The 23,321-nt window shown below is 39.2% G+C and overlaps 1 protein-coding gene across 6 annotated transcripts in view; it reads left to right on the top strand.

The window, feature by feature from the left end:
- The window catches only part of smash (smallish), a 215,896-nt gene that overhangs the window by 183,656 nt on the left and 8,919 nt on the right, over window positions 1-23,321 (top strand). For 5 of the 6 annotated variants that reach the window (XM_074103530.1, XM_074103531.1, XM_074103532.1 and 2 more), the window contains exons 5-9: window positions 16,895-17,024; window positions 17,581-19,245; window positions 20,608-20,901; window positions 21,419-21,742; window positions 22,193-22,336. In XM_074103530.1, the coding sequence (XP_073959631.1) occupies window positions 16,895-17,024; window positions 17,581-19,245; window positions 20,608-20,901; window positions 21,419-21,742; window positions 22,193-22,336 (2,557 nt within the window). The remainder of the gene's footprint in view (window positions 1-16,894; window positions 17,025-17,580; window positions 19,246-20,607; window positions 20,902-21,418; window positions 21,743-22,192; window positions 22,337-23,321) is intronic. The other variant, XM_074103535.1, reaches the window with a different exon arrangement.

The raw sequence follows: 23,321 nt of genomic DNA, 5'->3' as shown, positions 1-23,321 counted from the left end.
GAATTATTTACAATGTCATCCTATAGAAGACAATAGGTTAGGTTTGTTTATTAACAATTCCTGAAAAATGAAATGATTCTGAGAAAAAAGAGTTATGACAAACGATCATTCTGAGAAACATTACATTCGGATTTTCAATAAGCATGCGATCCCATATAGACCCGCCAGTTGAACTTCGGACTCCAGCTCTGCGGTGTGGAGGGCAAGAGAAAACCCCTTCTTTCCCTATACTGGCCAGAGACGTAACTGTGTCATTATTTCGAGCGTTTAAACCGCCTTTTCGTGCGCACTTTTATTTATAAAAGGCCTATAGAATTTGATAACATCGATTATTTTTTAGACGTCCCGCATCTACTTCAACCAGATAATCTGGATTCTTCTACGATGCCAACAGAAATGTGCCCACGAAAATTATGGGGAATAAACGAGCGAGTGACCCAACTCACCGCGTCGCCGTTGCATTGGTACTTACGACCTTTTTCTTCGGTGTCGTATCTGCGTGGGATCTGACAGATGATGTGTCTTTATACCTTAATGTTCACATGTAGGCGAGGTTTCATAAGAACGGCTCACGCTTGACTTTTGTTTTATGAAAAATCACGACTAGTTATTGGGCAATTGATGTCACGTTTTTATGTCCGAGTGTACTTATTAGGTTTATTTGTTTGACGTGTGGGTTGTTGATTTTATCTCGGGTGGTTTAAAATTGAAGAGCCTCGAGAATTTCACGTTTGATGTGATTAAAAAGATTAAATTTCAAGTGGTTTTTAATTCAATATACCTAAACACAGCTGACGTAGGTGTATGTGAGTACTAAACGCATACTGTATATAGTTTTTTGGATTTGTAGCATTCGAACATGGCGGATGTAGACAATGTCTAATTTTGCTATTTCTGTTTCTTTGGCTGGTTGAAGTATAATTTTGATAGTGTTTTATGCGGCGATTAACAACAGTGATCACAAAATTCTATATTGCTCTCGTGTCTGACATTTTTTTAATGCGCAAGTGGTCTCCACGTGGTTTCTGGAGTTTTACTATCAATTTGCAAAATCTACAACCACCGTACAATGTCCCTCTCAAAGAGAGTTCACTGTGACACTTGCGAAATTGTCCTATTAATTAGGACAGAAAAGCCATATTTTAAAAGAGAAGAAGAAGAAGATACTGTATATACGCATAGTAATAAACGCATGCGGCATACACCTTCTCCGTTCCGTCGTAAGTAATAAATGTTGCAATACCCATATTCTTTCCTAACTTTTTTTCTATCCATTATCCAATTTCAATCTCTAAAATGTAAATTTAAAACCCTTGTCTAGGCTTTTTATTGCATTCGGCATTACTTTGCGGAGATCCATATCAATGAACTAAAAATAATAATTTGATGACCTGCGGCCTTACATAGCTACGTTTACGCAACAAATGTGTGTTCATACAGCTTCTCCACTTGTACATATGCAGACGGGCGACGTTTGATTTGTTTATGTTCTTAGTGTGGAGGGGGTGAAGCTGCTTGAACACGCATTGTTACCTAGAGATAGCTGTCGTAAGGTCGCTGGTGAACAAAGTAATCGCTTATAGTTGCTTCTCTATCCCAAAAAAGAGCTCTCGCCGAGCACACAAGACTTCTAGTTTCAACTCTCCATTGGTTTAAAATTTAGCATACATACATAGGTACATAAAATCCTCCTCAAAACGCCTCTTTCCCAACGGGGTAGGCAGAGACTACATCCTTCCACTTGCTACGATCCTGGCATACAACTCTCGCTTCCTCTACATTCATCAATCTTTTCATGCATGCACGTTGGCCTAGACGAACGTGCCATGGCACCCCGATTTGATCATGATTAAATCGGGGACGTTCTGAAGAAAGGTCGGGTCAGGAGTACTCTAAACCGACGTTCAGAATTTAGGCTGATCTAAATTCTAAAGTGGCAGTGGGCGGGGCACATTGCTCGCAGGACTGATGGCCGATGGGGTCAGAAGGTTCTCGAATGGCGTCCGCGGACCGGGAGACGAGCTGTCGGTAGGCCTCCAACAAAATGGAGCGACGACCTGGTTAAGATCGCGGGATCGCGGTGGATGCGGAAAGCACAAGACCGGTCTGAGTGGAGAGCCTTGGGGAGGCCTATGTCCAGCAGTGGACGTCTTTCGGCTGACATGAGGATGATGATGATGAAATTCTAAATTCAAATTTATAACGTTTATTCTGCAAGTAAGCCACAGAGGGCTCTTATACATATCACTTTTTTTAACTACCATCCAGTTTGTTATCTCTTTCTCGTACTGTTTTATAGGTATATTAAAACCTACTAAACTTCAAGGCCTGAGAATTTTCACACTGGAAAAACTGACTTCTCCTGCGAAGATGAAAAAGCAATTCTAAGATGGGTGCCGCTCTGATACCAGTCCGCAGTCGGTTGGCAGTAGGGATGGACGATCCTAAATATTAGATACTTCGAGAAGCAATAAAACTGATGTCTCTGCAATACCTAGTTCTTATAAAAAACTTATAATTAGGATTATGAATTTTAAGAAGTGGTTATTTTTTCACTACTTTGTTATTTTTTAAAGTAAAAAAAAATTAAGCTTCAAACTCAAAATGAAAATTCTGATTATTATTTAATTTACTTGCGTGTTTATTTAAAAAAAAAAAGACAGAGTCAGTTTCACATTAATCACAAGTATTCTGTACGGGCTCGATATTTAAAATAAGTTTAAACTTTATATGTTAACGATAGGTAATAAACTGCATCTCCGTAGTCCAATGTCGCCCCCATAAAGCCGAGTTTAGACTTGCAAGAAAAATCGTGCAAGTTGCATTACATTGCGGCTTGACAGTCTCGCAATGCATTGAACTTGCACGATTTTTCATGAGGCCCACTCGCAGTAAACACATAAATCTCGAGTTAGCGTTAAGCTCAGTTTAGTAGTGTCAAATTGTATGGAACTGTCAAGCTTAAGCCTGGATTAACTACTAAAACTAGATTTATTTTATCCTGCAAGACGGCCTGAGACTTTGACTTTGGCTTTGACTAAAGTGATAGTCTAAAGTATAGCGTTGCCCATCACTAGTTATTACAGTGGCTTTCTAGCCGTCTTTAATTGGCGATGGCCGGTGCAGGAAGCGATGGGAAGACACCCGGGTTTTTTGTCGCGGCGCGTACGCAGATGGCGCGGTATAATAGTAAGCGCATGCGCAGCTTGATGTAAAGCTATGGCAGAATCATCATCATCATCCCAACCCATATACGTCCCACTGCCGGGCACAGGCCTCCTCTCAGAATGAGGGCTCGGGCCGTAGAAACGTAGTACGTAGAACGCGGGCCCAGTGCGGATTGGGAACTTCACACACACCATTGAATTGCTTAACAGGTTTGTGCAGGTCTCCTCACGATGTTTTCCTTCACCGCAAAGCTCCTGGTAGATTCAGAGAACATTGATTCTGACAAACATTAAAGTCCACAAGTATGCGAGCCGATATAGACTCGTATTTTTCATTTATCTGACCTTTTTAACCCCCGACGCCAAAAACGGGTGTTATAAGTTTGACCGCTGTGTGTCTGTGTGTGTCTGTGGCACCGTAGCTCTTAAACGGGTGGGCCGATTTGAATGCGTTTTCTTTTTTAATTTGAAATCGGTTTCTAGCGGTGTTTCTTAGACATGTTTTTTCAAAATCGATTTAGCCGTTTTTGAGATATTGAACTGTGAAGTGACAAAATCGTTTCTTTTTTTGTTATTTATTTTAATACTTACTTATATGAATTACAATCTATAGAATAGATGAATATTCATAATATAGATATTTATTTACTTAAAATTTAATGGACACCCCTAATCCTTTTAATGTGGAGATCTAATCGATCCATTAATCAAAGAAGCGACAGAGTGTAAATACTCTAAAGCAACATAGAACCAGCTTCATGCCACAGCCGATTGACTCTAACGCACAACTGCCAAGTCCCATTTGTCTTCTGATTCGCTACACTCTCGACAGAGTGGCCATGATCGGTTGAGGATCAGAAGTAAAACCTTCATGACTTTCTTGGGAAAGTAGGGGTGGTTTTCCTTGCCCTCCACACCGCAGAGCTGGAGTCCGAAGTTCAACTGGCGGGTCCATATGGGATCGCATGCTTACTGAGAGTCCGAATGTAATGTTTCTCAGAATGATCGTTTGTCATAACTCTTTTTTCTCCGAATCGATTAATTTTTCGGATTTGTTATTTATTTAATCGTATGGCATGCATTTGAAATAGGCGTGGGCTCTGAAAGGAGCCATTCGCATTCGTAAACATCTATCGCCATCTTTGCCTATTTGTATATCGCCTTAATGTTTGTCACTCGTTTAACACCACCCAGGGAACACGTGCAGGGTTATGGGTTTCGCCTGCGGGCGCGAGTAACAATCGTCCCCCGAGAATTGTTATAAAACAAACCTAACCTAACCAATAGTCTTCTATAGGATGACCATTTAAAGAAATCAGAAAAATTTAAGGTTTCAGTGGGGAAAAATTTATGACAAATTTTAATGATGATTCGGACAAAATTACGGTATGACTTGCGAAGAGTATGCGAACTTTGGCGCTCCCTAACTGGCAGTTGCCCACTCCCACACCACATTATTCTACGAAGCGCAAAATTCGAACTTCGTATCTTGCCGTCTCGCTGACGCTTAAATTATTTGATGCGAGTGTGAAAGGGATGCTACGATATGAACTTCGATTTTAGAATTTCGCAGTAGCCCACCTGTTTTTACGACACCCACGGGAAGAGATGAGTCCGTCCTATTCTAAAACCGGGCACGGCACGGCTCAAGTCCCGTTTAATGTGGATACCTTGCCAGTTAGTACGTTATCAATCTTCGACCTTTTTCAGATCGATTCTGGATTCATGATTAAATAAAACAGACACATAAAACAGAAGTCCACTCTCATTTTTGTATTTTGATGACCTGGCTAAATAATTCGTGTTTTCTGGGATGGAAATTAAAACAACAAAAAAATTTAACAAATATAAAATTAAAGGGGGGTATTAACTCAAACCTTAAGTTGACCCCACTTAAATATAACAGATGCATAGGGTTCTGCTAACACTGAATGTTTTTAGATACGGTGCTTTATAGCGTATATTTTGACATACGCACATTTACTTACGGGACCCTCGATGTGCTTCGCACTTTGCCGGCTGGTTGGTGATGGGGTTTGCCGATTTATTGTTCTTAGTTGGAACGTCAACTTGTCTAAACGGACAAACATAGTCTTTCTTAAGTTTTTATCTTTAATGAACATCCTGTGAATGCACGCAAATCGTTCGTGTGTGTGGAATTCTCTGTAATTATTATTTGAGCCGCAAAAGGGATAGTGTTGGAGTATGGTCATAGATATTTAGCCGTAGGAATCGCGAGCAGCAGGGCTACTACGAAACTCGAAGTTCGTATCGTACCGTCCCTCTCGCTCTCGTATTAAATAGTATAAGTGTCAGAGGAATCGCACGACACGAACTTCGAGTTTCGAGTTTCGTAGTAGCCCTGCAGAGGTGCGGTGAGTGTTTTCTCTACATTGCTTTTGCTGCCAGGTGACCAGTGTGTGGCGAGTGTATCGGCTGCGCAATGGACAGAGATATCGTTCAAGCACCGCTGGACGCGTGTAGTCCTGGCTGCGGACTAAACACTAGCGGGTAGCGATTCCGGTAGCCGCGAGTGTTTGAGCGAGCGCACAGTGGCCACTTGGCAACACACGCATTGAGTTCAACAGCCTGAAATTGAATCATCATCCCAGCCTATATACGTCCCACTGCTGGGCACAGGCCTCCTCTCAGAATGAGAGGGCTTGGGCAGTAGTTCCCACGCGGGCCCAGTGCGGATTGGGAACTTCACACACACCGTGGAATTGCACAGGTTTCCTCACGATGTTTTCCTTCACCGCAAAGCTCGTGGTAAATTTCAAATGTAATTCCGCACATGAATTTCGAAAAAGTCAATGCGAGCCGGGGTTTGAACCCGCGATCCTCTGCTTGAGAGGCCATAGGTCAAACCACTCGGCCACCACGGCTTCTCCGGACGGAATTGAATTGCCTGTCGATTTTATTGTAGTTTCCGATAATTTGTTAGAGTTCCTGTATTTCTACCAAAAATTGTCTATTTCCCGGTATTTTATTTATTTATTCGACTGTATGGAAAACGAGCAAGTGGGTCTCCTGATGGTAAGAGATCACCACCGCCCATAAATATCTGTAATAACAGGGGTATTGCAGATGCGTTGCCAACCTAGAGGCCTAAGATGGGTTACCTCAAGTGCCAGTAATTTCACCGGCTGTCTTACTCTCCACGCCGAAACACAACAGTGCAAGCACTGCTGATGCACAGCAGGATTAGCGAGCAAGATGGTGGTAGCAATCCGGGCGGACCTTGCACAAAGCACCTGCTAAATAGCGACAAACGAATTCTTCAAAACCGAAGTCGGGCAGCAGCTAATAATGTAATAATGACAAGGTTCTACCTAAGCTGAGGAATCGTTTGGTTGGCTGTTATACAAGTCCTGCTAGTGAATGTTTGTTTTTGATAAAAATGTAAAACGTGGAAAGTAGAAAATCTAGCTATTTTAATTAACTCCTAGATTGTTTTATCTCGTAACTGGACAGCTGTGACAATGTCGGAGATAAAGCTGGGTACAAAATAGCCGCTCACTTGAGTTGTTAATGCCAGTTCTCACTGCGATCTGACGAAATGATACGTCTCTTTTTAACCTTGGACTCAAATAAGAGGGTTATTAAAGAGGGAAAGCTCTAATTTTCTTGAGGTAGTTCTTAGCTATGCTTGATAAAAATCGGTACAGCCATTTTTGAGATATTAAACTTTGAAATGTCAATGTCAGGGGTTTTACTACTTCTCAAAGTTATGTTGTATGATTATGTGATATTAACACGTTTCTTTTTTCTGGTTTTTATTTATTTTAAGTATATTTTTATCAAAATAGCTTGTTGGAAATGTTATATTAATTCCTTGACCTTTTTTCTGATGAGAAATTTTGATCTTTAACTTAATAGCTGTACTAGGCTATTTACCATTTACTCGTTATTACCTGACTAAACGTTTTTGCTTTCGATTATGATGACTCGTTTCAAGCCACGATTTCATAGTCTGTCTTGGAAACGACATTTTTCAGTGGTTTATATTAATTCATTATTAATATATAAATTTATTTATAAACAAACAAATAATATAAACAATTATTTTTATTCCAATTTCCCATAATCTTTTAAAAACAGTTGTCATGTGAGAGGAAAAACTCACAGGATTTTCATCCCTATTGACATTGACATATTGACAACCCTAGCGTACGCGTGTGAAGTTATGTGGAATCTGAAGCAACTAGTGCTCGGAGTCAAACCAGATATTTTCGCTCTAATACGTCGTTGCCTTGTACTCGCTGGACGTGCGTTGATAGGGTTGGCACACAACTTAATTAAATAATTGAAATTCTAAATGCAAAATTGGGTAGTTATAATCAAAATATTAATTATATTATCAGAAAATATTTGGGACACGTATTTTCTTTTATCAATGAAACAAAAAATAACGAAGATGAACCGTATTTATAAATGTTCGGGAGCGGGGGTCCGTGACGTCACACGGAACTTTAGCTGGCTATAATGTCTTAATTTTTCGACAAACTAATTAGAATAATTGGTGGAAACCTTTTTCCAGCAGTGGATTGCTAATAAGCTGATGATGACGATGATGATGAAAATGGCTCTATAATGACAGCCCTAGTAATTAGTCCGGGCAGGTTGTAACGCGATACAGTCCGGCTCCGGTCGCCGCGCGGGCGCCGCTCTTAACGGAGATCTGATCATGGCTAGACTAATTCCATGCGCATGCGCAGAACTTTCCTTTATTTCTATGACAAATTAGCTAAAATACACGCCTGTTTTAAAAAGCCGTGGTGGCCTAGTGGTTTGACCTATCGCCTCTCAAACAGAGGGTCGTGGGTTCAAACCCTGGCTCGCACCTCTGAGTTTTTCGAAATTCATGTGCGGAATTACATTTGAAATTTACAAAAAGCCGTGGTGGCCTAGTGGTTTGACCTATCGCCTCTCAAATAGAGGGTCGTGGGTTCAAACCCCGGCTCGCACCTCTGAGTTTTTCGTAATTCATGTGCGGAATTACATTTGAAATTTACCACGAGCTTTGCGGTGAAGGAAAACATCGTGAGGAAACCTGCACAAACCTGCGAAGCAATTCAATGGTGCGTGTGAAGTTCCCAATCCGCACTGGGCCTGCGTGGGAACTATGGCCCAAGCCCTCTTGTTCTGAGATGAGGCCTGTGCCCAGCAGTGGGACGTATATAGGCTGGGATGATGATGATGATGAAAACCATAAAATGTGAAATGAGAGCCAAGTTTAAAAGCAACAATATGTGTCGTTGAGATTTCGCCGACAAAATAATTGAGAATCTATCTAGGCGCCACTTTATTTCACTTAGGATGTACTTAGTGCTAATTCAAGAGTTGGCTAGTTTTTTTACCAACTAACTAAATTTTACGGAAACGAGCTTATCAGAAAACGCACGAAAGTGGTCGATGTGGGACATAGAGTCGCGAAGCTGAAATGGGCCTGGGCCGGCCGCGTGTGCCGACGACACGACGAACGGTGGAGCAAGCGCGTGGAGACCCCGGCTAGGGAAAAGAAATGTGGGGCAGACCGCCTGCTCGATGGACCGATGACATTGTGGAGACAACAGGACCGGTCTGGAAGAGAGAGACGGATAGTCGATCTGGGTGGAGAAAGGTTGGAGAGGCGTATGCCCAACTGTGGGCGAAAACCCGCTGAAGAAGAAGAGAGAAAAACTAAATTTTAGAAAAGTAACATATTCAGATTTAATATACAAGAAGGAGCGTTATCAGAACGTCTTCCTTTATCGATTGGTTTGTGAAGCAGGATCCTAGTGCAGTTTTCACTGTCCGTACGAACCTTTCCCATGCGCCACCCATGAATGGAGATGCAGGTGGGACGAAGTGCCAAACAAACTTTTGGTTGGTGACGTTTCTCACGGAGTCGTCAAGAAGACAGCGTAGCTCGCCGTAGTCTGGATAGTCTGGAATAACACATAGGCTACATCTTATCCCGATATTGCCACGGGTTGACGAGATGCACACTCACCGGGGTTCAGCTGAAAACCAGCGCTGCAGCTCTGGTTACAGGGCTACGGCATATGCTGAGCTGAGTCCTTTTGGCATCACACTACAGCACAATTTTCTTATTTTCCTCTCTTTTCCTATTTATGTTTTTACTGTGTTTTTGTTGTGATGTAGTGTGTTTTTCTTGTCAATAAATGTTGTGAGTTTGAGTTTGAGTTTGAAAATATCGAATTAACAACCGCTGGGCTTAAGAGTCATAAAATGTCGCATGGCTGTTTTAATGTAACGGCAGTGAGAACCACGATGTAAATTTTGGGGATGGGGTAAAATCATGGAATTACAATTTAAGTGCCAGATCTATTTGACGAGCGAAGCCGCGTGCAAAACTAGTGATCGATAAATCTATAACTACTAAATAAATACTCGTTTTACGCGTCATTGTATGATGATAACTTGAAAGTGATATGGTCACTTTTTGCCATCCCATTGTCAATAAAAATAAGCCTAAACGAGTCTTATTTTTAACCACATAAAGTTCGCAGAATCCTATGGTATCGTTTATAGAAATCACTTCTATAAATTGTGTGGTATGTGAATGACAGATTATTAAAAAGCAACTACGATAAAAGTTATGATGATTGTTTTTTTGTGTACATTTCTGTTTGTGTCCATTGTCTCGCTTCTTGTGTTGTTTCCATTAATACGAGTATTTGTTTAGAAAAAATATTGTTTTGTATGTATGTATTTTGTATGTATAGCTTTATGACTATGAACTATCTTGAACCCAAAGTTTTAAGTTTAAGGGAAAGGGTCAAGATGGCTAAATCTCTCTCCATTAGATTTTTTTATTTTACCTTCCGACGCAAAAGGAGGGGGTGTTATAAGTTTGAATGTCTGTCTATGTATGTCTATGTTTGTTTGTTACTTTATCACGTCTAAACCACTGAATCGATTTCGATGAAATTCGGTACACAGATAGTTTTAATTCCGGAGAAGGACATAGGATAGTTTTTATCCCGAAGTATTGCATAGTTCCCGCGGGATAGCGATAAACGAATTTTGCGCGGGCGGAGTCGCGGGTAACGGCTAGTGGTATCATTAACTCTCAAACAGACAGTTTCCTTGCGGTAGACACAGATTGATTCACAAGAGCTGGCTCGAATGGATTAAACGAAAGTAATGTCACTTAGACATTTTTGTAGGAAAATGACAGATGCATATATAACACGCTATAATTATTATTTTATTTTTAGCTGCGGCGAGCGAGATTCGGGTTTTATATATTGCCGTCTCACTGACGCTTTATTTAATACGAGAGTGACAGGGACGGTACGGTGCGAACTTCGTAGTGTTTAAATTGTATTTTTTTGAAGTATTTTTTTGTTATGTTCTCACAATAATGCGAAGAACGAATAAATATTTCTATTTCTATATTGTGCGAAGTGTTTTCAAATAGGTAAAACAAAGATAATTCAATCCATTTTTGCCAGGCCCTGTGAATCGACCTGTATTTCTTAGCTAGGTTTGGCAAAAATCGGTTTAGCCGTTGTTGAGGTTTTGGACTTCGAAATAACAATGTCGGCGAACTTAAACTTCTAAGTTGGTTAGATTATAACCCAATCGGGCCCGGCAACACTTGTGGCCCAAACAAAAGAAGGTCGAGTATGGCTGCTGTAGAACAGCGATTAGCGAGCTCCTCTGCGGTGGCTATCTTTAAATCTTACAAAGAACAAAGTAAACATCATAAAGACATTATGTTTTATGAGTCCGTTACCTTCAGCTAATTGCGCGGTGCCTGTTCCCACGTGCGATTGCGCCGTAATCACGACATGCTCCGGTGTGGCTGCAGACAATAAGCTGTGTTCCCCGTGTTTCCCTCGTTAACTTGCAATTTAAAAGCGCTAGCGACCTTTGCTGTATGATACTTAAATATATAGAAGAAGAAGAGAAACATTAATTTACACATTAGTGAATATTTGATACACAGAAGCTGAACCGAATTTAATAAAACATGGCTAGAAAACCTGCTTTCAAATAAGAAAGCCGCATTCAAATCAGTTCACCCGTTTAAGAGCTACGGTGCCACAGACAGACACACATAGCGGTCAAACTTGTAACACCCCTCTTTTTGCGTCGGGGGTTTAAAATACAATTGAAGGAACATCGAACAGTGTAATTTGGGCACCACTCATAATTTTACGGTAAATACGCGTTAAATATTTTTTGATTATCTAACTGGCGGACTAAATTTTTAGGAACACTATTGCTAATGCTATGGTTCCTTGATTTTTGGCCTTTGAAGAGTTACAGTCACGAATCGAGCTATGTACAGAGTTTCTAGCCGTAGATGTATAGATCGCCACAGTTTATGACTTGCACGCACGCAGAAATACAAAGAATGCGCACGATTGGGCATTCGTGCAAAAATCCACGACCCCGCGGCGCGCGCGCTCCTCACACGTACGGACCTTTTTCGACGTAACTATTACGTGCTTGGGAATATCAAGAAGTGTTGAAAGAGTTTTTTTTTACCTTTTTCATCCATCATGTTCCATTTGTAAGAGTATGATTCTGAGGCCGTATTTTCTAACGCGCTGACGTTCGCAATCGTATTCACCATCCTATTCTATCCTCTTGTTACACCGGGTTGCTATACGTCCGGTTTTTTCGGACAAGTCCGGAAATATCTTTGTCTGGAATGAGGGGGAAATCTTAAACCGCCCGGAAGTGAAGAGTGAAATGAAAAAATATGGTTCCTATCCTACTTAGTGATAAGACCTGTGCGAGCGCCAGTGAAAATTCGAACGAAAATTTTCTTCGCTTATTTACATGCACGATGCATAACATTAATATGAAATTTACAAGAAAGTCCGGGAATTTTCATCAAATGTCAGGAATTTTCTCCGGATTTTTGATTTTTTGATATGGGAACCCTACGTGTCAGAAAGAAGTGGTGAAAATTGTTGTGATTCCAAATGTGTCAGACAATAAAGCTACTTGTAGGTATAGTGCGTTCGTAGGTTTACATGTCGGCTTGCAAAACTCGTGGTGGCTTAGTGGTTTGACCTATGACCTCGAGCAGAGTGTCGTGGGTTCAAACGCGGACGTGCACCTCTTAGTTTTTTTTTATGTCCGAAATTACAATTGAAATTTACCATGAACTTTACGGTGAAAGAAAACCTCTTCATCAAAACCTGTTGTTTTGGACGATAGTTACTTTAGTGACCGATAGGTGTCGCTGTACTTAAAAATAACCTAGATAACCTTTGACTGCCTGTAAAACTATAAGATAGTTGGAATGATTGAGTATTAAATGGACTGGCATAGCAAAGGTGTTTGGTGTAAACACCTGTGAAGTAACTTAATGGTGTGCGTGTGGGAACTGCGGCCCAAGCCTGCCTACTCATTCTGAGAGACAACTATGTCCAGAAGTGGGACGTATATAGACTGGAATAACAGTTTTTTTCGGTCTCTCCGTCTCACTACGAATTCTTTCCTACACCATACCGCGTAGTTTTTTATTTATTTCATCTTAAGTATCCAACCCTCTGTAAAATATAATCCCAAAGAAAATTACTAGAACCTCTAAACAATTTGCTGAATTCCAAAATAAATCCGTGCGATTGATTCGTGCGCGTACGCCGGCACCTATTCCGTGAGTCAATCGCTATCGCTTTTGCTTTCATCGGGAAAAGAAGGATTCCCTTATTTTTGGTGCTTAAGTCTGCTCCAGATTTTTCCCTCCATCGGTTATGTTATGTTGCTCCATCTCTTACATTGTTTGCTCGATGCCCTTTTTTATCAGAATTTGCCTTGCCAATGTATATTTAAATTTAAGAGTTTTTATTTAATCATGTTCTTAGCTTTAGTTTATTTTTCGTATAAATGTGTATCTAAATGGATATTCCCTCAATTAAACCCAACTCCTTACTATGGCTCTCTGACATTAATAATCATTGTTATCCTCGTAAGGGCCAACAACCTAAATTTAGGACATACGACAACTTTTATTAACTGACATTAAGTTTCAAATTCCAATAATCAAAATGTTAAAGCCGTGTCTTTAACAATATAACTGAAGGAATATAAACTCATTACTTGTCTTTTTGTTTTCATATGGCTTAAGAGTATAATTATGTATAGTTATCAATTGACGGCGGACTTCCTTTTTTCAAAATTTTTCATATTTCTTACGATCGTTTATGATAACTCTTTCCTATAAATTGCCAGTTAGGTTAGCAATACTGCTTACGTAATACAGCTAGGATCCCGGTAGAAATTGCGCTATTACTGAGGCGTATGGAAGTAATGTGGAGTAGTAAGTGGGGGTTCGTGAGGACGTGGGATGCCAGAAACAGGCTTATTTAGTAGCAACGAGTTTGAGGAACACTCATTTCATAGAGAGATTAGTTGTTGGTATAGGTAAAAAACTTAAAGAGATGACCAGTTTGTATGTAGTAGTAGTGAAAATAGTAGATTAAAAGTATTATATATAACCGACTATATATTTAGAATGGGCTAATTATTAGCTTTCATTTGATACCCATATTCTTACAATACACATTTTTATTCATTCCTTCGCCATATTTTTTTGCGCAGACGCCATATTGAAATATTATATACCCTATGTCACTCCGACAGTTATGACGAATCCAATGATACCTCATATGTGTCATAATTCGTACTAACCTCGCTTCGCTCGTCGCGCGTCGTACCTAAATTTTTCTTTTTTTCGGCATATCACGATGTGCCCGGTATAGAGCTAGGATTATCGACGAATGCGTTGCTCTAATCGATCTGCCGTATTGTTTTTCAGGCACAAAGGTATTAGATAGATGACTGTCTACTTAAAAAAAAACTTAACTTCTTTTGCTAAATACACTTTAGTTACGGACTTTAAAAACATTTTTACTGCGCGTATCTTCATTCTTGATTATCTTTTAGTACAAGTTAGGCCACTAGTGTCTTGGAGAAATTATCTTCGTTTGACCCGTCCTACGGGTGTATAAAGACCTTTTGGGTCTCTTCTATTTGTCGCTAGCAAACATTAATTAGAGAACAGTGAATCACGTGCAGGTATTTGATGATAATGATGTAATTGGTCATTTATTTGATTGAACACGACGACAGCGAATGAAATCATCAGCCGAAAATGTCTCTTGACTGGCACGTAGTGTTTTATAAATTTATTATGTATTATTTATTACTCGTTTTGAGTTAAAAGTTACTGTCATGACTTTTGTACCTAATTATAAGACAAAGTAAACTATTTGTAGAAAAAAAAATCTTTGGTGTGAAAATAGTTGCACGCAGTTGATATTTAACGGTTCAAAAGACGATACAAACGTCTTTAGATAAAAAGTAAATGTTAATTATGCAAAGGTGTCCATTATGTGTATGTTCATTTCTTTTGGTACTCAACAAATGATGTAGATTCATTAGATGCATCAGAACTGTCGGAGGGACATAGGCTATACAATATTTCTAAATGGCGTCCGGAGAAAAAAAATTGAGGGATATATGAATCAAATAACAATTCTTCAAATCCATTCTCTCAAAAAAAAATAGGTCTGATATTTGAAAGAACGATTAGATAACGGCTCTGTTTCATAATAACAAAAAATGCTTTTTAATTCTATTCCTTTACAAAATTACCCTCAATACCTCCCCAAAAATATTTCTGCATTAAAAAAACCCTTATAGTAACAGTATCTCGCAAGGAACCCTAAAAAGAAATTCCTCGGCGCGTGCGCAGGGGTCAATAGACTGACCTCTGTGCTGACACTAGCGTTGCTAAATTGAATACGCGGTAAAAGTGAGTCCTAGCAGTGGGGAGGTAGGGTAGAGAAGCAAGTTGTAGTAGTAAATATAGTGACGGTTTTCTGCCTTTTCCCAACTTAAGTTTCCCAAATGTTTCATTTGCCAAACTGTTTAATTTGCCAACTCAGGATTTTCTCTGAGACTATATTTTTTCGAAACTTTCATAACCTAACCTAACCTATTGTGTCTATAAAAGCATAAGACAATACACTGAGAAAAAAATTAGGTTTCGGAGAAAATTCAGAGTTGGGAAATGAAACACTTGGCAAAAGAATAGAAGTAAAATTATTACCAAGTTTCTGTTATCTAAATTCGTTTTCACTTTTCAGTTTGGTGTTAGTTTTTTAGACACACAGGCATCAAATATGATGTCCTATCCCTCCCTACTCGTCTCTGTCAAAACTCTGTTAATCCTGCCATCTCGTTTTCGGAAATAAATATTATTAAAACATTGCTTAGCCACTATCAAAAAAACTTCCATATCCGGAACCCATTTAATATCCTCACGATCACCGACCACAGCGTATAAATTTATTTGCGAACTTAACCATACTTTTTATACCATTATCTACAATTACGCAAGGCCCGTTTAGAATTGCGTCCATTGCATCCCAGGCAAAAAAAGCCATTGGTTTCTATGCAAATTTCCGAAAGTGTGACATCGAAAGTGTGCACGAGTATTCACTTTCGATTTTATCTGATAGGTGTTTTTTTTTTTACATTTGACATTAACCTTGAAGGGCCGGTCGATGTCACTTTCGATTTTGTGTCAATTAGATAAACTGTGGGCTTTAGTGTAATATTTATAAACTTTTTATCATGTTGATTAACACGTTGCTGTTAGAAATCTTTGAACGCTTCTTTCGACTTTGTGCTCTTAGATATCTTAGATACCTAACTTTTTGCTTAAACGATTAGTCATTGGGCATTTTTAGGGTGCCGTAGTCAACTAGGAACCCTTATATTTATTTTTAGTTTTACCTCATACCTCTTTTTGAAAATTCGATAATTTTGGGCTAAGCTACCAAGACTTTTTCTTTGTCAAGATCAAGATAATATTTTTGACGAAGTAAAAAAAATATTATTAAGTTGTATAATAAATATTATATATCCACTCAAGTATGTTTATTAAAACAATAATCACGTAACTAACAATAAAGAGAACCAGAAACATTTTGAAATTAGAAGATTTTCTAAATTTAATTTAATTTAAAAACAAACTTTAAAAGTGTGTTTAATAAAGCTATGCCATCCATATACTTATTCCGTACGAATTTTAAAATACCCTGAAGAATGAAACCAAAGTAGAAAGAATTAAACGTTCAGAACAGCAAAATTCTGGACTGTTCTGTTTTCGGAGCTTGACGCAGAGGTTCGGAATCAGTTCCGCTGACTAACAGCAAATAGGCGCGGGCGCATTATTAGAACTAGCTATGCACTTGACTTCTTGGAAACTAGGTCGGTTCATTGTTGACCATGTTTTTGAACTGTCATTGTATCAAATAACGATCTGTGTGACCGAACTTTGCTCGGAGTTCTTTTATACTCAGTGGCCCACTCTACATACAAAATTACCTATTAATGCATACATTTGAGGGCCAGATTTATATCTATATATTTCTAATTAACCGCAAAAAATAAGAAATAGTATAGAAGTTTCACTTCCACACAAAAACAACGTTTAGGGATAAGAATTGTTGGTATCTTTATGCTTCTCTGTCTATCGTACTCATTCGCACGTGACACAGGCAGTGTAAGGGTTGTCAAAACCGTCAAAAACGAGTGCCGGTTCTGTTACATAGTAACTGTTAAATGCAGTCTGTCCATGGCATAACATCTTTACATTAAAGTTAAAGGAGTTAGGTGTCAACTGCCTGCATAACCCTTAAGTTTACTATAATCGTTTTGCTATAGCACATTCTCTTTGTCACCAGGGCCGGCAGGCGACGAGTGCCGCTGCCACTGTACGCCGAAGACGACGGGCACGACCTTAGCGATCTCGGTATCGGCACATCCAGCACCAAGAGCAGCCTGAGTGAAGACTGCGACACACACAGTTTGGCTGTAAGTATAACTATCTAAAACCACTAGGCCCAAGTGAGGCTGAGCTGGTCCTTGCCGCATGTAGCCAGGTGGGCACTTGCTACCACTCAGTGAATGTCGAAAATACAAACTGAGACATGGATGCACAGAAAAACCAGAAAAAGAGACCAGCACTGGGAAACGAACCCAGGTCCTCAGCAATCCGTGACCCTACACTACTGCTGGACCACTGCTGGTTTGTCTGGTCCGTATCAACAAATTAACTTGGTAGTGGAGAAACTAGCTTGGTAGTAGCTAGTTTAATGTTCTAAAGCATCGGTATAGACACGTATGCTTATTTCCTCTTCGAATGTGTAGCTATAACAGGAGCAAGCCGTGAGTAACAGATATATGTTAATGAACCAGTTAGAATCTCTCTTGCAGACGACAAAGGTACTAATTATGACAAGTTGCATAGCAACGCGTTCCACCTCTGCAAATTGACGTCACTTTAACCATAAAAGTCTGAAGTGGCTTTCACACGAGATTTAATTTTAATATTGCTTTGTAATCACTTTGTCTTATCTCTCCATTTCAGAGCGATGGGATGGACCTCGACAAGAACCACTCTGATGTCGACAATTTGTCGAATTTCGACAACCGCAAACTAGGCTCCAGTGCCAACGAGTACGATACTTGTACGACCATGACGATCAGCTCCCCTGAACCTGAGGAGTACACTTACGAAGGAGCCATTGAGGGGTACAAGTCCAGAATCATCTCACAGACCAACAGCACTATTGTAAAAACAGTCGTCAGTAATTCCAAAGAGAAGTCCCCAGACAAAGTCAACGGAGACCTGAACAAAATCAGAACGACAGTCAGCAACAAAATCGAGGAAAAGGTATCCTCATTCCACAGGGAGAGAGTTGATGACAGGAATAACAATCAGAAAAAAGACCTGCCTAAAGTCGACATACACAAACGAAGAGAACAGTTCGAAAGAGAAAATTCACAGGAGTCACAAATTAAACCAAAATTACCTGATATTGCCAGCAAAAAGTCGATCAAAGAAAGACTTTCCAGTTTAGAGAGATTCACAGAGGAAACACAAGTTCAAAAGTCTACAAGTGACCTAACTAAGTTACCCACAGAAGTCAAACCCTTGAAAGAAAGGCTTTCTAATCTTGAAAAGGTTAAATCTGCAACTGTACAGCCAGAAAAGTTAAAAAGGCTTTCTAATGGTGACTTAAGTAACACGAAATCTTTGAAAGAGCGACTATCCAGTCTGAAATCGCAAACATCAGAAGAAGAAAAGATAACCAAAACTGAAGTTAAAGAGGTCTCAATGAGTCTCAAAGAGCGACTTTCTTGTCTGGATGCTGCAAAAAATAAGGAGATATCCAAGATCTCTATTGAAGAACAGGTGATTCCTATAGAGAAATCGGCAGTGAAAGATGATGAATTAAACGATAAGATGAACGACAATTCTTTGAAGTCTAGTTTGTCAGGTATTGAAAGCCAAATGCAGAGCTTCTGTCGTTCTCTAGATAGCTTGGATATTAATGGACAAACGTCTCCCAGTTCTTTCGACCGAGTACAAAGCCTCGAAGATTTCGATTGTGCTGAGATGCAGAATAACACTGCTCAAAGTGACATCGAAACTGAAGACAGTGGCATACACACAGCTAGAGACTCCTGTGCTCCCGCTGATGACATTGCGGACTTGTCTCAAGTAGCTTCTCCAATTGGGGAGCCGGTGATCGAAGTTTCTGAATACGAATCATCAAACGAAGACGGAACAGTAGCACTGGAGCCGAATAAAATCGAAGAACCGATCGAAAGGTTAACTGAACCTATGAAAACTATATCGGAAGACATCATCATTGAAGAAATAGAAACAAATTATGATACAAACGATGTTAGCAAAGCTGATTCCGATAGCGCAAGTAACTATCTCCAAGCTGTATCACAGCCAGAAGAATTAAGTTTTACTGAAGAAGTAACTGAAATACAGATGGATAAAGAAGACGAAGATACGCTTAAGAGTTTGGATACTCAGGACACTAGTGTAAGTCTGAATGAGCCGGTATCCGCGGGCTCGGAAGGCGATACGGTTGTGTTCGAGGGCAAGATGACTATTCATCTAAACTTGAACGAAATTTGCAACAACGTGAACGCTGGTGCTGGGAATGGGAACGACACTAACGCTAATGAAACTAGCACTACTAACGATTCTACTAACCGCAAGAGCATGCCAATGGTAACTGTCTCTAATATCACAACCACTACTAACATTTCACCAAAGAATTCCATTAAAACGCTAAAAACATTAATCAATAATCATACGCTTACTAACAAACTCGCTGATGTAACCTCTACATCCGAATGCTCAGTCAATAACGTTGTCAATCATGATCCATGTAATAATACAGTTAATCACACATCTAATAATAATGACGTGAACCATACTCATGATGTTACAGCTAACATAGACGCCATGGTAAGTAGCTCACAAGATTGTAATCCCTTCTGGCAGAAACGGACTAAACGCAGTATTGAGCCTAACAGACGAAAGACTATACTCTTTATAAATAATAAAAGTGTTACAAAAACTGTTTCAAGTTCAAGCGATTATAGTACCAGAAGCGATGTCTAACGCAAGGCATGCTGTTATATAGTCCATTCAGCTTCTCATAAATTGCCACGGAGGCAAGACAGATGAGAGACCTTTGATATGGACACACTTTTAATACTTCATGACCTCTTGATCTCGCACTCGAACCTTCTCCATTTTATATCCATATCTTGAACTGCAAACATTTCACCCTTACTACGTAGATCCACTACATACACATTCGTGTTAGAATTAATGTAGAAATCACTAAATTGACCAAAAACACCTCCGTAATCATCGTTTGATATTCTAAAACATTAATAATCAATTCCTAGCAGCAGGTCACAGTTCAAATCATCGACCATCTAATATAGCTCTAGACTTACCTCTGCATACAGGGTTATATTTTAGTACCCATATTGTCATCATGTATAATATTCCTATTTATATACGAATATACCATATTAGCGTAGAACCATTAGTTTCAGTTTAGTTTATTTATTAAACGTGATATTTGTAAGTTCATTATTATCAAAAATATATGTTACACTGTTATGTATGGGTTTTATTTGTACGATATATCCTGTATAATCATTTCTTAAACATTAAGATTTACAAGGGAATCAGGACAAGGTACTCGGGCGTTATCTCTTATGATATCATTGGCAAACAAGGTCGTTATCTTGCGATCATGACTTGTACTCGTTAGTATGATAAGAGTAGCCGGAGGGTTCTCATAGGTTACTAGCTTATTAATTACATCAGCTTTGGTGATGGGAAGGTAAGCAACCGTACGTAGTGTTTCGCTTCATTAATTTCATTTGCGCAGCATGGTATGCCACTTTTCATTATATCTTCTTTCTCTTGTAATGTTATTCTAAGTTTTAGAAGTTTTACTAACAATTAGTGCTTCTATGTTTTATTTCAGCTTTTTGGATTTTTGTTGTCACCATGTAACTTGTTCGTGCTTGTAGAACTCGTTTAAGTAATAATCCTCAAATTTTACAGGTAATTGACGCATTGGAGCTAGCATTCCAGGAATTGGATTCCGAAGACAGTTGCGTGAATAATAGCACCATGGAAGATGAAAAATCAGAAGACACAGCTGAAACAAAAGCAGCAGACATTATTGACTTCACGGAGAAGAAAGTGGCCCCACTCTATGAAAATATGGACATTTTCTTCCAAAATTCTGTAGATGATGTAGCGGCTTTCCCACTAGATCTGCCCACAAATGTACTGGAGCCTCCGAAAGAAAAGCCTCCGCCACCACCGACCGAAGACGATGAACTACTTGGAAATGTAAGTAAAAAACCATTTTCATTTAGATTGTTCCAATGTGTGCTATGGTTTTCTTTTTGTTTGCTGACCATAATCCTGTATTAATTCTTCTGGCCTTCTAGACAGAAGATACGCGCAGTGATATGGTAATGAAAAATAGACAAGGTAGGTAATATTAATTAGGAAAAAAACTCAACTATAAGTATAATAAAGCTGAAGAGGATCGAAAGTCTGTACATGGAAGATATCAAAAAAAAGTTGGCTAGGGATACTTAGTAATTTTTAAAGTCGTATTATGTTTTTACTTCTGAGTTTAAGTTTATTTTAAAACGTTCTCAATACATAAATAGTTACTAAACACATGTCAAGTTACACAAATTTAAATACATAACAAAAAAGTCAGATAAATAGGTACACACACAATCAGTCAAATAACCCGCCCCGCGTCATACTTGTACCAGGTGCAAAGGTGCCCAATACACTCGCCGCGTTGCCCCGTAACGGCTTACCATTGAACAATTACATCTCCAATTTCCAGGGTAACTTCAAGCACACGAGCTCAGCGCGACGCATCAAAAAAGAGATCCGCAACAAACGCACCAGCTTCCTCGGCATCGAGGGTCAGGCTGATGACTACCTTGACGCAGACCTGACTTCCCCTCGCCCTGACATCACCTCCTTCCTCCAGGAGGAAACCAAGATTGAAAAACTGCTGTACAAGAAGACCCTGTCCCATGATAACGCCAAGTTGAGGGACAGTCGGGATTCAGGGGTGGATGTTGATCGAGGACCATCAGCAGAAGCGTGGTACAAGCAGTCATCGCCAGATACTTCCAATCCTCACAGCAGACAGAACAGCGAGGTGACTATTTTTATATTTAAAACCTCCTGTATAATCTTCGTCTTCTTTGAAGTATCTCTAAACAGAGTGGTCGTCGGGGTCATCAGTTGAGGATTTTTCATTTAAATCTGAACCTGCATGACGAGTTTCTTTAGAAAAAAGTGTGGTGATTTCTCGGCTTTCTACAACGCAGTGCTCAAGCCCCGAGTTCGTTGTTCACAACAGTTCCCTTAGTCGCCTTTTACAATATTCGCGGGAAGAGACAGATTCATCCTTTTGTGAATCCCGGCACGCTGCGTTTTATGTTCATTCGTAATATATCGTTTAATATTTGACTGAAATAATAGTTTTAATTGTTACAAATGTCAATATATAAGTTGATGACTTTATTGATATAACTGTAAATCGAGCTTTAAATAAATGTCACGTATGAAATTACGTTAAACTGACGACGTGTTTTCTCAATTTCAGCCGTACACCAACGTAACAGTAACATCAGATGAAGAAGAAACTTCTAAGAAAGCTGACAACTTCGCTACGAACCTCACGTCTAAATTGACTGACCTGAGTACACCTGACATCGACAATCTCGACAAGAAACTACAGGAGCAACAGGTAACGCCTGAGACACAAAAAATAGGAGTAATAGAGAAAGAAGTTAGTCTTGAGGAGAATACTAAAACCTAAATACAAACTAGTTATAAAAGCAGTCTGTTAGTAGCAAAAACGTGACTCGAATGCGTTCTAAAAAGATCTTTTGAACTTAAGTTGAGCTATTGATATTGTATGATTTATTGAAAATGCGATTGAGGAAGACTTGTTAGAAGCCCTTTTTCGGCCATTTAGGCAGTTTTGGAGTAATTGCTTACTAGCTAATATGAACTAGGGTTATTTATAGTGCTATCTGGATTTATCTGTTTCCAGAATTAATTAAGGTATATTACTATAAAAAAATTGAGGCTCTATATTCGCTAACGTTGCGAAACTTAATAGTTTTATTAGTAAATCGTTTTCAAGTCCTGAATGTAATGGACTTAAATGATTTGGACATAGAATCAGAGCGCAACTTTTTTGTTTTATAATATCTATCAACCTCTTGATACTGTAGCTTAGAGTTTAGGGTATGATGTCACAAGGTGCTGTCTTGGGTCCAACTTTTTAATGGTTATATTAAAGTACAAACATTTATCTTTATAATTAAGCACGTTTTTCTTTTCATTTCGCAGTAGAAATGCTATTAGGAGGAACTATTTTATATTCTTAGTCAAGTGTAGATCTCGTAGATTAAATGTAGTTATGGGGTTAATATTGTATTGAATCTTCTCATGCTATTTTCTATAAGTAGACTTTCAAAATCCTAGATTATTTCTTTATGATTTGCACTGTAAATTTAATGCACTGTAGTGTTTTCATATTAAATTTGATTTGAACCAGTTTTTGTGTTGAAGTAGATTGATATTGAACCAAAAATTTCCTATTGACAGGGGTGCGACTGTGATTTACCAAATGCATAATCAATGTTTTTCATAAACATAATGTAGTTTTCTATCGTGCCCCGACGGATAGGACTAATAAGGACATCAACTTTGGCTACCCCTGC

Source organism: Choristoneura fumiferana, chromosome 20 (genome assembly GCF_025370935.1).
Source record: "Choristoneura fumiferana chromosome 20, NRCan_CFum_1, whole genome shotgun sequence".
Lineage (NCBI taxonomy): Eukaryota > Metazoa > Arthropoda > Insecta > Lepidoptera > Tortricidae > Choristoneura > Choristoneura fumiferana.
This window is presented reverse-complemented; position numbering and strand designations above follow the sequence as displayed.